This window comes from Chrysochloris asiatica, unplaced genomic scaffold, assembly GCF_000296735.1.
Source record: "Chrysochloris asiatica unplaced genomic scaffold, ChrAsi1.0 scaffold00079, whole genome shotgun sequence".
Lineage (NCBI taxonomy): Eukaryota > Metazoa > Chordata > Mammalia > Afrosoricida > Chrysochloridae > Chrysochloris > Chrysochloris asiatica.
This window is the reverse complement of record NW_006408597.1, coordinates 4480280-4496964: the sequence shown is the minus strand read 5'-3', so window position 1 is coordinate 4496964 and position 16685 is coordinate 4480280. Positions and strand designations below refer to the sequence as shown.

Sequence of the window (16685 nt, the reverse complement as noted above, 5' to 3'; positions counted from 1 at the left end):
CTCTAGTCCTCTGTGGCTATGTCACTGACTCTGGGCCCAAGAGTCCCCAGGTCTTGCCACACTGCTGGCCAACCAGTTCTTCACCCGGGTTCACAGAAGTCTATTGAACGTTGTAGGGCTTAGCTTACCGCTTCATTGCTGTTTTTCCCTCACCTCCCCTTATCGGTGTCGAGCGTGGTCACAAGGCTATAATCTTTACAGGAGTAGAAAGCCTCATCTTTCTCCCGTAAAGTGACTGGTAGATTCGAACTACTAATTTTGTGGTTAACAGCCAGCTCGTGATCCACAATGTTACCAGGGCTCCTTAGAGTATAGGAGTGACTTGTTTTTTTTTAATTTCCTGTTTTCTTGTTACTGTTGTTATTCATTTTACTCTTGATAAAAGCTGAGGTTTAAGATATAAATTCAAATCAAACCTGTTACAGAGCTGAATCAAGGTGGCTGAACTTGAATAATGGTAAAGATAAAGCCATGATAAACAAATGAAGTCTAAATTATGAATCTGAAGACTGTAGAATCTAAGAAAGGTTCTGATTGCTAGACACAGATCTTGAAGTGTTCTTTTTGATGAAGAATGTAACATCATTCCTCTTCAATTTGTCACCCTGGCAGAGTCAACCCTGTGATTGTCAGATTCTAGACTGTAGGTTGAATGGATTTACTTCTGGATCTCAGTTCTGTTCCTTTGAAGTATGTGTCTTCCATTGTACCAGTACCAGGCTATTTTGATTACTGTGGCTGTGTTTTGAGATCTGAAAATGAGAGGCCTCCTACTTTGTTAGTCTTTTAAATGATGCTTTTCTTATTCGGGGTCTCTTTCCTTTCCATGTATAAATTAGTGATTACTTTTTCCATCTCTTTAAAGAATAGTGTTGAAATCTGGGTTGGGATAGCATTATGTCTGTAGATCTCTTTGGTTTTTCACAATATTAAGCGTTCCTATCCATGAGCAGGGTACATTCCTCCATTTTTGTGGGGTTTTTTGTTGTTTTTGTTTTTTCTAGTAGTGTTTTGACTTTTCTTTGTATATAAGTCTTTTGTTTCTCTGGTTAGATTTATTCCCAAACTTTTCAGCACAGGAGTGGTGAGAAAGGGAGTCCTTGTCCGATTCCTTTTTTACAAGAGGAATGGCTTCAGTTTCTCACTGTTGAGAATGATGTTGTTGTTGTTAAGTACTGTCAAATTGGTACCAACTTGTTGTTTGTTGTTAAATGCCATTGAGTCAGTATCGGCTCATAGCAACCCTGTATAGGGTTTCCGAGGAGCAGATGGTGCGCTTGAACTTTGTGGTTCAAAGAGAGTTTGCATTCCAGCACATTAACCCACAGTGTTACACTAGGAATGATACTGGCTGTTTATTTTGTAGTTGTTGTTGTTAAGTGCTGTCAAGTCAGTCCCGACTCATAGTGAGCCTGTATTGGGTTTCCAAGGAGCATCTGGTGGATTTGAACCAGCAACCTTGAGATTAGCACTCCATTGCTTATCCTACAGTTCCACATATAAATGCCCTCAGTTATGTTGAGCAATTTTCCTTCTAATTTCTGTTTTGCTGAGTTAGTACCTTGCGGTTCAAACCGACCTTGTGGTCCAGTGCTTTATCCTACGGTGCCACACCAGGACTCCATGTATGCAAGTTAGATTTTGTAAAATGCTTTTTTCTGCATCAATAATATATGATCATGTGATTTTGTTCCTTTGTATTTATTTATGTGGTAGATTATGTTGATTGCTTTTATAATATTGTACCATCACATACCTAGTATGAATCCCCCTCGGTCATGATTTTTTTTTTTAATGTCTGCTAGGATTTTGTTGAGAATTTTTTGCCTCTGTGTTCATGAGGGAGTCCTGGTGTGGCATTGTACGATAGGCATTTGACCACAAGGTCCATTTGAACCACGAGTTGGCGGTGCCAATTCACCAGCCACTCCTTGGAAACCCTATACAGGATCGCTATGAGTCAATAGCATGTAACAACACCAGTAATAACAATGTTCATGAGGTATATCAGTCTTTATTTCTTATTACTGTCTTTCTCTGGTTTTAGTATCAGACTTATGCTTGCTTAATAAAATGAATTTGGGCGTTTTCCATCCTGTTTTATATTCTGGAATAGTTTGAATAGAATTGTTGTCAGCTGTTTTCTGAATATTTGGTAGAATTCACCAGTAAAGCCATCTCGGCCTGGACTTAGTTGAACTTATTTTTTGTGGGAAGTTTTTAAAAGTAACGTGAACTATTTCTTCTCTTGTAGTCATGTTTAAGTTTTCTACTTTAGCCTGTGTTGGTTTAGGTGGGACATGTGTTTCTAGAAATTTCTGTTTACCTGGAGATGCCCTAATTTCACCGTCATATTTGAGAGTTGCCTTTGCTATGTATATGATTCTTGGTTGACAGTTTTCTTCTTTCAGAATTTATCAATTCATCCCATGGCCTTTTCGCTTGCATGGTTTCTGTGAGAATCAGAGCTTAGTCTGATTGGTTCTCCTTTTTAGGTAACTTTTTGTTTTTCTCAAGCTGCTGTCAGGATTTTTTCCTGGTCTTTGGTTTTAGAACGTTTAGTTATGTTATGTCTTGGTGATTTTCTTTTGGGATGTATCCTGTTTGGGGTCCATTCAGTTTCTTGTGTGCTTATCTTATCATCTTTTCATGATGTTAGGGAAGTTTCTTCCAGTAGTTCTTTGACTGTATTCTCTGTGCTTTTTATTGTCTCTTTCTGTTACGGAATAATTCCAATCAATGGTAAGTTATTCCTCTTCAGGGTGTCCCACATAACTATTAGACTTTCTTTGGAGTTTTTCATTCTTTTTGTCTGATTGCTCTTTTAACATATTTGTAGAATTGATGCTTTTGAATTATGGTGTTGGAGAAGAATATTGAAAGTGCCAAAAGAACCAATAGATCCATTTTGGAAGAAGTGCAGCCAGAGTGCTCCTTGGAGGCCAAGATGGTAGTGAAATGATATACGATAGGATGAATGCAAAGCTAATGTTCTCCCATGTAAACTATCACATAATTCACAATAAAACATTAAAAACAACAAAAACAGTAGGGTCCAGAAAAAAATTAATAATAACAACTAAAAAGAGAAAAGAGGGATAGGAGAATGGAACTATAGAAGAGAAAATAAAAGGAAGAAAAACAATTAAATTAACCCTTAGAAAGCCAGGGAGAGTGAAGATGCAAAGCAAAGAGAGTAGAGAGTAGTAATGAAATATTACAAAGGGGGAAGAAATAGAAGAGAGGGGAAATGAGAGACAGAAGAAAAAAGAAAAACAAAAGTGGAGAAATGATACAATTCAAGGGAATGGAAGAGAGGAGGAAGAATAAACAAAAAAAATTGAAACAACAAAAGGAAAAAACCAACCCCCCCCCTCCCCCCAAATAAAACAAACCACAGTGCAGCTCTTTGGACTAGGTGAGGAAAAAACTCAGGGCGTGGAGGCTCTTGCAAACCAAGGAGCTCAGTTAGGTGGGTCTGGGATGAAAATGACAGCAGAGTTCCTGGCTCTTGATGGAATTCCTATGGGTCTTGATGTTATCTATATACAGGGTACTCAGTCTGGAGGAAGTAGCTCCTGGAAACCTCCTGGTGGAGCTGGTTTCAGTGTCTGTTAGGGCCACGGGGCAGTTGGGGGCTCGATAACTGGTTGAATGCTGGTCTGTTGGCTCTGCGGGTTCTGTAGGTCTGAAACAGAGCCCACCTGAATCCAGGCACCAAAATGGTACACCAAAGTGGCACAGCCTGTCCCCATCTCATACTGGCATGGCTCCCAACCACATTGCTCCAAATGCTTAAAGAATTGGAGCTATGCTGTGGTAAATATGGGTAGGAGCTGGCCATAGCTCTGGTCACTTTGTTATCAAAACTGCTCACAAAGGTTCAAGATGGTTGTGTCGTGTCTGTCTGGAGGTTCACCTGTTTGTCTCCCTCTCTTGCTCCCCCTGCTCAGCTTCTCCTCCCAGCAAGCACTCAGTCTACTTCTGTAACCTGGCCTCTGAAGTTCAGGATTCCAGGATTTTCTATTTGGTCTTTCGCATCTTTGTTGTTGTTGTTAAGTACCATCCAGTCATTTCTGATTCATATCTAGACCCTGTATAGGATTTACAAGGAGAGGCTGGTGAGTTTGACCTGCTGACCTTGTGGTTCAAACTGAACTTGCAGTGCAGGGCTTTCTCCCACCGAGCCACCCCAGGACTCCTGTGTGTTGTAGAGGGTCCGTTTAAGAGAAACTTGTAAAATCACATTCAATTGTGAGAAACAATACAGAGATGTCCCTTGTACATCACTGCAAGGATTTTAAAGTGTTATTGATGATGAAGGTAAGACAGTTGCTGATCAGGTATTATACCATAGGTAGAAAGTACTTTATGAATTTAAGAAAGGTGAGATTACGCTGCTTGCAGGTGCAGCCAGGAAAGAAGTTTTCATACAAGTTGTTGTTATGTACTGAGGAGTTGGTTCTGACCCATAGCGACCCTGTACAGGGTTTCCGAGGCTGTAAATCTTTACGGGAGCAAAAGCCTCATCTTTCTCCTGTGGAACAGCTGGTAGTTTCGAACTGCTGACCTTGCCATGCACAGCCCGATTTGTAACCACTACGCTACCAGAGTCAGTATTTAATCCAAACCTCAAAGGATGAGTAGAATTGTATCAGATTGAAAATGAGGTAAGCCAAGACTCAAGTAAAAGTGAGGACATGGATACCTCCACAGAATAATGGTAACCATCTGGACTGCCTATAAATAGGTTATTTTTTGGCTCAAGTTTTTAGAAATCAAGTAATAATGTCCTGTTTTTAATCCCAGGTCTAACTGTCACATTTCCTTGTTTAATACAGAATACCCTGATTCTTCTGAGAGTCTGACTTGTTAAAAAAAGTGTGTGTTTTTTTTTGTGTGTGTGGTTTTAGAATGACAGTAGAGATCGGCAGCGCCATGAACACAATGAGAGGCAGCGGCACGGCACCCCTGAGCCATTATCTAATGGACAACCCCAGGGTAACACACGGCAGGTGGTGGAGCAAGATGAAGAGGAAGACGAGGAGCTGACGTTGAAATATGGTGCCAAGCATGTCATCATGCTCTTTGTTCCAGTGACTCTCTGCATGGTGGTGGTAGTGGCTACCATCAAATCAGTCAGCTTTTACACGCGCAAGGATGGGCAGCTGTATGTATGAGCATTTTGTTATCTTATTCCCAAGACCAGTGTTATTTTCTTCATAGCATGTTGTCATCACCCTGAAGGCTTTTAAACTTAAGGGGCGTGAAAGGTCACGAGTCTGTCCTCTCTGATGGTCAGTAGTAGTTGGAAGAGTGAGGGGTTCTTACTTGGTGCTTTTGGGGTTAAAAATGAAGACCGAACAGGTGTTTATTCTATACAATATCACTGAATTTATTTGGCATTGAGCAGATACAGAATTGAATAGTGATCTTTCCTACCTCAGTACCATTTGGGCATACTGTTCTGCTTGAGCTGTCTTTTCTCTTGTAACTGTGCTGGATTTACTCCTAACACCCCCATTTTTGCTTAAATGTTAGGTCCTTCAAGACAACTTCTCTGATGCTCCTAACAGAATTAGGTATTTTTCTCATAGCAACTTACTCTTTTTCACATATCAAAGTTTGCAGGTACATATTTACTTGCATTATTTAATGCTTGCTTTCCTTCTATATTGTAAGCTCTATGAGGGTACTTTATCTCCTGGCACATCATAGAAATTGAGGAAAAGTTGCTAAATGGAAACAGTAGTTAAAGCTGGCTGGCACTCTCTGAGCCCTTAGTTGTGTTGATTTCCTGGTGCCACTGGTGTCAGCCCTTTGTCTATAAGATTCAGATGCCATCTGGTTCTGTTTCTAGAACTTTCATGGGCCTCAGAGAAGAATTTTAAGTGAGTTTTAGAATTTGACATTGGAAAGTGTCTAAAAAACTGTGTCATTCTGAAAGGCAAGCTTCTAACCTTTTAGAAGAAAGGCCCAGACAACAAGTGAAGAATAGGGTTGGAGATAATAACCAAAAGGAAATATTATCTAAGACATGGTTAGATTTACCTATATATTACAGACTAAGAATTGGCACGCTATAAATTGCACGCCAAATCTGGTCCATCGTCTGTTTTGGTAAATAAAGCTGTAGGGACACAGTTATGTCCATTCATTTATATATAACCTGTGATTTCTTTCACACTAGTTGAGTAGCTTACAAAGGAAATGATTTGGCTCACAAAGCTTTAAATGTTTACTCTCCAGTCTTTTACAAACAAATTCTGCTGACCCATTATAGACAATCAAAATAACTGGTGTACATTTTATCCATTTTGTATCTCTCCTACAGAGAAGTACAGAGGTAGGCAGTCCAGATTGGCACGGCACGGTGGCTTCCTAGTCATCAAAAACTCAGTTTCCTTCTTTCTTCTTTGATTTCTATCCTGTAGGTTATTTCAGGGTGAAGTATGGCTGCTGGAACCCAGACTTTATTCTAAATGTTGTTGTTGTTAAGTGCCATGGAGACGGTTCTGACTCATAGCGACCCTACACAGGGTTTCCGAGGCTGTAAATCTTTATGGGAGCAGACTGCCTCATCTTTCTCCCGTGGAACCGCTGGTAGTTTCGAACTGCTTACCTTGAGGCTCACAGCCCGATTTGTGACTACTACGCTACCAGAGCTCCTTTTATTCTAAATAGCAGGAATGAAAAAGATTTAGGCAGGGAAGGAAGTTTCTAGAAGTTCCTAAAACACATATCGTGTTCATTTAGTTTCTGGCCTCATATGACTGTATAAGGGAATCAGTCAGCAGTAAAGTCTTAGGCTTGGAACCATAGTCTTTGTGGGGCAGCTCAGTCAGTCAGTTGACGTAACATAGTTCATGTTAGTTTGGTGAGTAGCATCTTGAGTCTTACAACCTTACAAGCAGTCATCTAAGATACCATTATTGACCTCTTCTCATCCAGAGCAAAAGACAATGGAGGAAACTAAAGACTCAAAAATGAAATGTGGTTCACAAGACTAATAACCCTTATGAACCACAGCCTTTTCTGGCTTGGGACCAGAAGAACTAGATGGTGCCCTGCTACCACTAGTGACCATTTTGACCAAGGACACAGTAGAAGGAATATAATGGGAGAAATATATAGAACAAAATTCAAATTCCTAATAAAACCTTTACTTACTAAACTGCTGTAGACTAGGGGATGTTCTGAGACTAAGATACCCTGTTAACATACAACTGAAGTCACTCCAAGAGGTCACCTTTTAGCCAAATTTTGAATCAGCTTATCAGATAAACAATGCCAACTGTTTGGAATGTGCTCCCTTAAGCAATCAATTCTATAAGACCACATGGTAAGCATTTACCCAAAAGCAAAGATTGAAAAGGCAAAGAGGGGGAAGGAAGTTAGACCAATGGCAACAGAATAGAAATAAGACAGCATTTATAAGCCATACTGCCTTCCTCGGGATCTGGCTCTTTAACAAATCACTTACATAATCTGTGGAGAAAGAACATTTGATGAGGTTTAATTATTTCACTAAAGGAGCTCTGGTAGCGTAGTGGTTATGAATTGGGTACTGTTCCGTGGGAGAAAGATGACGTATTCTGCTTCTGTAAAGATTTACAGCCTCGGAAACCCTGTACAAGGTGGCTATGAGTCAGAACCGACTACACCGCACACCACCACCACCACCACCAATTATTTCAGTATAAACCATCCACTAGATGGAGCCATAGTCTGGTTTATATGCAAGTCCACTTCTCATTATTTTAGATAGTTCCTCGTATCTTGAAGCAATTCTTGTAGAGTATAGCTCTTTTCTTTGGTTAAAATTATTGACTAGAAAAAAGTGTTTCATAAGATACTAGTTGAATGAACAGAGATCAAAGCTCTGATGTTCAAAGTGGGTTTATGGTTTGGGATGTCCATTAATACTTACCAGAACTTTTGTGTTTTGTTTTATTCTAGCATCTATACACCATTCACAGAAGATACTGAGACTGTGGGCCAAAGAGCCCTGCATTCGATTCTGAACGCTGCCATCATGATCAGCGTCATTGTTGTCATGACTATCCTCTTGGTGGTTCTGTACAAATACAGGTGCTATAAGGTGAGCAGGAGACACCGAGTTTTCATTTTCACACAGTTTTATCAGTGACTTGCCCTGTCACAAATAACTTACTTGGTCTAGTAAAGAAAAAGGCCTTATGTTCTAGTTGTTATTGTTGTTAAGTGCCTTTGAGTCAGTTCTGACTCTTAGTGACTCTGTATAAGGTTTCCAAGAAGTGATTAGTGAGTTTGAACCATCAACCTTGCAGTTAGCAGTCTTGTGCTTACTCCAGTGCCACACCAGGACCCCTATATATTAGAGCTAAGTTCCTTTTTTTTCTCCGTATTATTGTGGAACATTCTGAAAATTCAAAAGGCATGAATTAAAAACAGCACATTTTGGCTTATATTCCAAAGAAGTATATCCTAATCCCCTCAAAGGCTATCGTTGTCCTTAGAAAATGTGGCTTAGCTGAAAACATTCCGATTTACATGTTTGAATACATAATAGTAAATCTACTTTCAGATGCTTGTGTTGAATCATTGGCGACTTGCCCTGTTCTCCTTTCTAAACTGCATTTCTCCTGCAGTAGCAGCAATCCTTTATTGGAAAATGGAGACAGAGCAAGGTCTCTAGGGGAAAACACAGACCCCCTCCCTCAACTCGCAGCTTCTTCTAGGTCATTCTCTAGGACTACCTTCTAAATTTCATCCATTAAGTTACCAGGCACATGTTTCAGGCATATGCTCCAGAAAAATTGTAAATAACTGTACATCGTAGGCCTTTAGTGTCACTCTCAAATAATAGAAATTCTGAATGTTAACTCTCCAAATACTAGGATCTACTCTATTTCCTTCTAGTATTTGTCTATTTTTAAAAATTGTTACATTAAAATTGGTGATCAGTATGTGTCGTTTCTTAACTTTTACTTTGGCATAAGCGTTTTCCATGTTATAAATTCTTAGAAAATATGTCTAGCAGCTATATAATTTTTGACTCAATGGTGTATTGTAATTTACTTTCCTAATGTTGGACATTTTAAGTTGCTTCCAGTTTTTCACTATTATGAAAAAACAATGAACGTCTTTATGTATTGAGCTTTTTTAATGTTTCAAGTTTATATCCTTAGGGCAAAATCCTAGATGTAGAATTTCTGGGGCAAATTATCAACATGTTTTTAAGTCTTGGTGTACAAAATTCCTTTTTCAAAAAGATTGTATCAGTTTATACTTTGTGCCAGTAGTGAATGAGAGACTCTGTCAAAAGATTGTATCAGTTTATACTTTGTGCCAGTAGTGAATGAGAGACTCTGTCATAACTCATCTTCACCAGCACTGATTGAAAAATTTTAAATCTGTGCTAATTTTTATAGCTACCACTTATATGTAAGTTTTGTCACACTGTGGTGACTTGGGTGTTGCTGTGATGCTGAAGCTATGCCACTGGTATTTGAAATACTCACAGGGTCATCTGTGCTGGACAATTTTCAATGGAGCTTCCGTACTAAGACAGACTACTTGAGAATGTTTAACCACTGAAAAACTTACAAATATAGCAGTGAAACATTATCAGATACTGTGCTGGAAGAGGGAAACTTTGTGACTACCAGAATATTGTCATGGTGCCAGAAAATGAGCCCCTTAAATTGGAAAGCACTCAAAATATGACTGGATAGAGCACAACTCAAAATGCAGAGAACTAACTCTAAACATCCATTAATAATTGGTGCATAGAACTTATGAAATACAAATCTTAGAAAATGATAAATTGTTGAAAATGAAATGGATTACATAAATACTGATGCTAGACATTATGAGTTGAAATGGACTGGTTCTGACCATTTTGAATCTGACAATCATATGCTTTAATGTGCTGGGAATGAAAAATTCAAGAAATAGCATTGCATTCTTCATCAGAAAGAACATTTCAAGATCTATCTTAAGTATAATTCTGTCGGTAATAGGATAGTATCAGTATACTTACAAGGAAGCCAGGTAATACAACTATTACTAAGATTTACACACCAGCTACAAAACCAGTGATGATGGAAGTTGAAGCGTTCTACCAACTTCGTCTCTCATACTGTGGACATGTTGTCAGGAGGGACCAGTCACTGGAGAAGGATATCATGTTGGTAAGGTGGAGGGTCAGAGAAAAAGAGGAAGACCCCCAATGAGATGGATTGGCCAAGTGGCAGCATCGATGGACTCAAGCGTGGCAACAGTAGTGAGGTTGGCCCAGCATCGGGCAGTGTTTCGTTCTGCTGTGCATAAGGTCGCTATGGGTCGGTACTGACTCGATGGTACCTAACAACAACAACCAACTTCTTCAGCATGAAATTGATCAAACATGTAACAGAAATGTATTGATAATTACTGGTGATTGGAATGAGAAGGTTGGGAACAAAGAGAAAGGATGAGTAGTTGGAAAATATGAGCCTGGTGACAGAAATGATGCTGGAGATAGATACCATGATAGAATTATATTCATTGCAAATACCTTTTTACAATAACATAAAAGGTGATTGTACACATGGTCCTCATCAGATGGAATACAAGGAATCAGATTGACATGGAAAGCTCATTATCATCAACCAAAGCAAGTCGAGTGGTAGACTGTGGAACTGACCGTCAATTGCTCCTATGCAGAAACATTCAGGCTGAAGCTAAACAAAATGAAAACAAGTCCATGCAAACCAAAATATGACCTTGAATATTTCCCACCTCAGTTTAGAAACGATCTTAAGAACAGACTTAATGCATTAGGCACTAATGACCGAGGGCTGGTAGAGTTGTGTGGGATGACATCCAAGAACATCATATAGGAAGAATGCAAAAGGCCATTAAACAGACAAAGAAGAAGGAAAGGCAAAAATGGTGTTACAAGAGATTCTGGAACTTGCTTTCTAGATACTAAAGCAAATCAAAGAAATGAAGAATCAAACAACTGAACAGAAAATTTCAAAGGGCAGCTTGAGAAGGCAAAGTTAAATATTATAAGGAAATGTGCAAAGACCTAGAATTAGAAAACCAAAAAGACAAGAAGAAGCTTAGCATTTCTCAGGATGAGGGAACTGATGAAAAATGTCAAGCCTCAACTTGCAATATTGAAGGATTCCATGGACAAAATACTGAATTATGCAGAAAACATCAAAAAAAGATGGTAAGAATATACAATATCACTGTACCAAAAAGAAATCGTTAATAGTGAACCATTTCAAAAGATCGCATATGGTCAAGAGCCAAAGATACTGAAGGAAAAAGTCCAAAGTGTACTGAAGGTATTGGCAAAAAAAAACAAGGTTCCAGGTATTGATAGAATACAAATTAAAATCTTTCAACTAACTGCTGCGGCACTGGAAAATCACACTCATCTGTGCCAATAAATTTGGAAGGCAGCTACCTGGCCGGCCAACTGATGGGAAGAGATCCATTTTTGTGCCCATTCCAAAGAGTGGTGACCCAATAGAATGCGAAAATCCTCAAACAATATCATTAATATCACATGCAAGTGAAAGTTTTGTTAAGATAATTCAAAAAAAGTTTCAGCGATGCATTGACAAGGAACTACTAGAAATTCAGGTCAGATTTTGAAGAAGACGTGGAACTAGGAATATTATTGCCGACATCAGATGGATCTAAGTGGAAAGCAGAAAATACCAGGAAGATGTTTATTTGTGCTTTCTGTTTACTGTGTGGATCATAAGAAAGTATGGATAACATTGCAAAGAATAGATATTCCAGAAGGCTTAATTGTGCTCATGAGGAACCTGTATAGACACCAAGAGACAATTTTTCGAACAGAACAATGGGATGCTGAATGGTTTAAACTCAGGGAAGGTGTATTCCAAGTTTCTGTCGTTTCACCGTGCTTATTCTGTTTGTTTGCTGAGCAGATAATCTGAGAAGTTTATTATATGAAGGAGAATATGGTATCAGAATTGGAGGAAAACTCATTAACAACTTGCCATATGCAGATGATACAACTTTACTTGCTGGAAGTGAAGAGGACTTAAAATACTGATGTAAATATGGGTTATACCTCAGAATAAAGAAAACAAAAATCTGTATCACTGGACCAATAAAAACATCCATATAAAAAAGGTTGAAGTTGTCAATGACTTCATTTTGCTTGAATCCACGACTCATGGCAGCAGTAGTTAAGAAATTGAGTGACATATTGCATTAGGCAAATCTGCTGCACAAAGAACAAAGATGCCAGTCTGAGGATTGAGGTGTGCCTGACCCAGCCATGGTATTTTCAGTAGCCTCATATGCATGTGAAAGTTGGACAGTGAATAGAGAAGACCATAGAAGAACTGATGCATTTGAATTACAGTGTTCGAGAAGACTTTTAAAAGTACTATGGACTTCCAGAAGATCAAACAAATCTGTGGTGGAAGACGTACAGCCAGAATGCTCCTTAGAAGCCAGGATGGTGAAACTTTGTCTCTCATCCTTTAGACATTTTATAAGGAGGGGTCAATTTCTGGAGAAAGACATCATACTTGGTAAAGTGGAGGGTCAGTGAAAAAGAGGAAGACCCCCTAACATAGTGGTAGTAACAATGGCCTCAAACATAACAATTGTGTGTGATGGCTCAGGACTGGCCTTGTTGTGTATAGGGTCACTAGGAGTTGTACCGGACTTGATGGCACCTAACAACAATTTAATGACTTTTAAAGGCAAAACAAAATGTCTTCATTTATATTTAGTTGACTACTAATAAGATTAAATACCTTTTCAATGCTCACACACTCTAAAATTACTGAGTTTAACCTTGCTGTTTGTTGAACTTTTGAGTGGTGGAGGTGTTAGTCTAGGTGATAACCATCTGTGGTCTGACGTGAGTAAGTATATGGAGACCGTTGAAGACGAAAGGTGAGTGTGATGACAGGTAGTCATCAACACTCAAAGAGCCAAAGAGCAGGGGATATTAGTCCATGCTAGGAAGCATTGCCCTCCTACCATTTTAATTTGCTCATACTTTAATTGCTTTTCTTTGTTCTGTTTTTTCTGCATGTTTGTGCTTACCCATCTGCATGTTTACTTACCACTTCAATTTCTCTGCTTTTGTTAGGCTCACCACTTTGTGACTTTTATCTGATTATATATCATGTTCTTATGTTTGATTTTTAGATTTTATTGAGGGGGTGAACTTTTCTTTTTTAATCTGAACATACTTCTACATTTTTTTTCCTTTTCTCTCCAAAATGCCTGTTGGATTCAGGGTTGTTATCTGAGTTCTGTTTGCCGGTAAACTTAGGAGATGATAGAATTTCACTGTTTTCCTATAAAAGAGAAAGCACCATCTCTAAACTACCTCCTTTTCTCCACTTTTAAGCATGTGTAGGTTTCCCCAGTTCTGAGTAGTGACTTAGAGAAGACAAACTTTGGAGCCAGTCAGAACTAGATTTGCTTCGTGGATTCATCACTTTCTAGCTGTGACCTTTCAAATTACTTCTTTGTCCACACTAGTGCAATTTAATGAGGATTACATGAAACAGTGTAATGTGGCTGGCATACTGCCTGGCACAGAGCAGATCTTCAACTATTGTTTTTTCCTTTATTCTTTTCCCCAGCAAAAACTATTACATGACCCAGCTACTATCCCATCTCTTTTACCTCAAGGGTAAGTTTTATAAATATCAATCTTGTACAGTGCCCCTCATTTTTTGGTTGATAATCTTAACATAGAAGTGATTGATTATACTTAACTAGTACTTACTTTGCACCAGACTCGGTTCTAAGCAGTTTGTATGCCTTTGAATCAGCTCTCTGAGATAGACCCTCCTGTTAGCCTAGTTTTACAGATGGAAGCCTAAGGCAGAGACCTAGTGGCAGGAGGGCAGGGAGAGGAAGAAAGCAATGCCTACTGCCCCTACTCTCTGAGGATGACAGCTCCTCTGATCAGAGAGGGAAGCTTCTGCTGCCTCATTGTTGCCACCACAGGATTATTTGGGGGCTGGGTATGAGAGAACTGAGAAAAAGAAGAAATACAAAGGGAACATGGTGTTTCTTCATTCTCTGAGCTGTAGAAGTCCTTTTCCTGGCTCCTCAAGCCCAAACTAAGGGTTTCTTGTAGAGCTCACTAATAGGTACTCTGGGTTTCCAGTTGTGTTGTTGTCAGGCTGGGATTACTGGAGGGAAGAGTGTGGCAAACTCACTATATATTTGGTGGTACTTCTGTGATGTAGATTCCCCAGCTAACTGTTCCACACATCTCTGCAGGTCTTGTAATTGCAGTTATTGGGAGACATAGACTAGAATGTATTTCTCCAACTTACCTGGAATTTATTTTTATGTATTTCTGGTCTCTTTTTGCCCTTTTTAGTTATAATAGAAGCTAAAAAATTTATGTTCATGCCAGAATTCCATACTTATATTTTCAGTTGTTTTTGATATTCAAGTTTTAGCAACCACAGACAGTCCTACAGAAACAAATTGTTTATTTTGATTCCTAATATAAATTGAAAAAAGAATTGTTGAGTAGGAAGTTAAGAAATTTGCCAGGACCTGTTTGGAAATAAGCACTGAGGATTTATCATGTGAGTGACTGCTTGTATAATGTCTTATGAAAAGCTTAAGACGCTAAATGACCAAACAAACCTAAGAAGGTAGAAACAGAAAAAACAGTTAATTATTGTATATAGTTTATTATAGCTAGTACTAGAACTTTCTAAGATCACATGATTTTTGGACTGGATAATTTAGGGTTTGGAGAGGATCCTCTCTGTAACCTTTGAAGTGGTGGCCCTTTACTTTCAGAGCCTTAGTTTAGGAGATCCGTGAACCTAGGAATTTCACAAGAAAGTCCTGTTTTCTTAAAAAAAAAAAAAAAAAGGAGTCATCATCAGAAGAGGTTTTGGATTCACACAATAATTCAGAAAATCAAAAGATTAATGAACAATCTAAATAGGCATACTATTTGCAACTGTTATTATAGACAAGGAGTTTATATTTATTTGTATGAACATCCTATTAGATGGTCAAAAGACCTAAGCAGAGAAATTAAGCAGGACTAATTAAGCAGGTTGTTGTTGTTGTTATGTGCCGTGGAGTCGGTTCCAACTCATAGTGACCCTACACAGGGTTTCTGAGGCTGTTAATATTTACGGGAGCAGAGAGCCTCATCTTTCTCCCGCGGAGCAGCTGGTAGTTTTGAACTGCTGACCCTGTGGTTCGCAGCCCGATTCGTAATCACTATGCTACCAGAGTTCCTTAATTAAGCAGGTTAATACGCTGTAACTGCAAGGTCAGTTTGAACTGAAAGGGCAGTGGTTCAAGCTCATCAGCTGCTCCTCAGAAACCCTATATAGGGTTGTTATGAGTCGGAACTGACTTGGTGGCACTTAACAACAACAAATAAATAGTTCATTAGATTGGTAGATAAGTGCATGTGTGTGTATTTCTGCACTAATAAAAAAGAGATGTATATTAAATTAGCAAATGAACATATTTGACCTGTTTACTCAGTAAAAATTAACCCAGCCTATTTTTGTGTATGTGAAGTAACTAAGCCAATATGTTATCAGTGATCAGTAATTCAAAAAAATTGATACTCTTTGAGGCCATAATTTTGCTTTTATGATTTAACCCAAAGAAAGAGTTAGTAATGCAAAAGTACATTTGTAGCACAATGCTTCATCCTAGTGTTAATTATGTATAACTGGGGGAGAGGAGAGGAAAACGAACTGAATTCCATCATTCTATGCATTCTATCTGGCCAACTGATTGGAAGAGATCACTATTTGTGCCCATTCCAGAGAGGTGACTCAATGGAATATGGAAATCATCGGACAATGTCTTTTATATCCATGTGAGTAAAGTTTTACTAAAAGTAATACAGAAACCTCTGCAAGCACACATTGACAGAGAACTTCCAGAGGTTCAAGCCGGATTTGGAAGAGGACATGGAACGAGTGATACCATTGCTGATGTTCGATGGATCTTGGCTGAAAGCAGAGAATATCAGAAAGATGTTTACCTGTGCTTTATTGACTATGCAAAGGCTTTTGATTGTTTGGATCATGACAAGTTATGGGCAACATTATGAAGTATGAGTATTCCGGAACACTTAATTGTGCTCATGAGCAATCTGTACCTGAATCAAGAGGCAGTTGTTCGAACAGAACATGGAACACTGATGAGTGGTTTCAAATTAAGAAAGGTGTGCGACAGGGTTGTGTTCTTTCATCATACTTACTCAATCTATATGCTAAGCAAATAATCCGAGAAGCTGGGTTCTATGAAGAAAACGCAGCATCAGGATTGGAGGATGACTCATTAAAAACCTGTGATACGCAGATGATACAACCTTGCTTGATAAAAGTGAAGAGGACTTAAAAGATTTATTTTTTTTAAATGTTTCATTGTGAATTATATGATTGTTTGCATGGGAGAACATTAGCTTTACATTCATCCTATTGTAGATCGTTTTATTGCCATGGTTACAATCCCCTCCATGTATCATCAACCAACCAAAGGGTATATATACCCTGCAAGCCTGTCCTCCAGTCATCAGCACACAGCCCCTCTCTCTCCATATCTCCACCTCATCGTCTCTGCCCCATCTCTGGCGTCACTGTTTCTCTGGGTAGGGTCCCGCACTCCATTCTTCTCCCTTGATGGTCCTTGGGACCTCC

At 38.9% G+C, this 16685-nt stretch overlaps 1 protein-coding gene across 2 annotated transcripts in view; it reads left to right on the top strand.

The window, feature by feature from the left end:
* PSEN1 (presenilin 1) overlaps nucleotides 1-16685 on the top strand; it is a 106823-nt gene that overhangs the window by 33466 nt on the left and 56672 nt on the right. For both annotated transcript variants that reach the window (XM_006865554.1, XM_006865553.1), the window contains exons 2-3: nucleotides 4914-5170; nucleotides 7960-8101. In XM_006865554.1, coding sequence (XP_006865616.1) covers nucleotides 4914-5170; nucleotides 7960-8101 — 399 coding nt within the window. The remainder of the gene's footprint in view (nucleotides 1-4913; nucleotides 5171-7959; nucleotides 8102-16685) is intronic.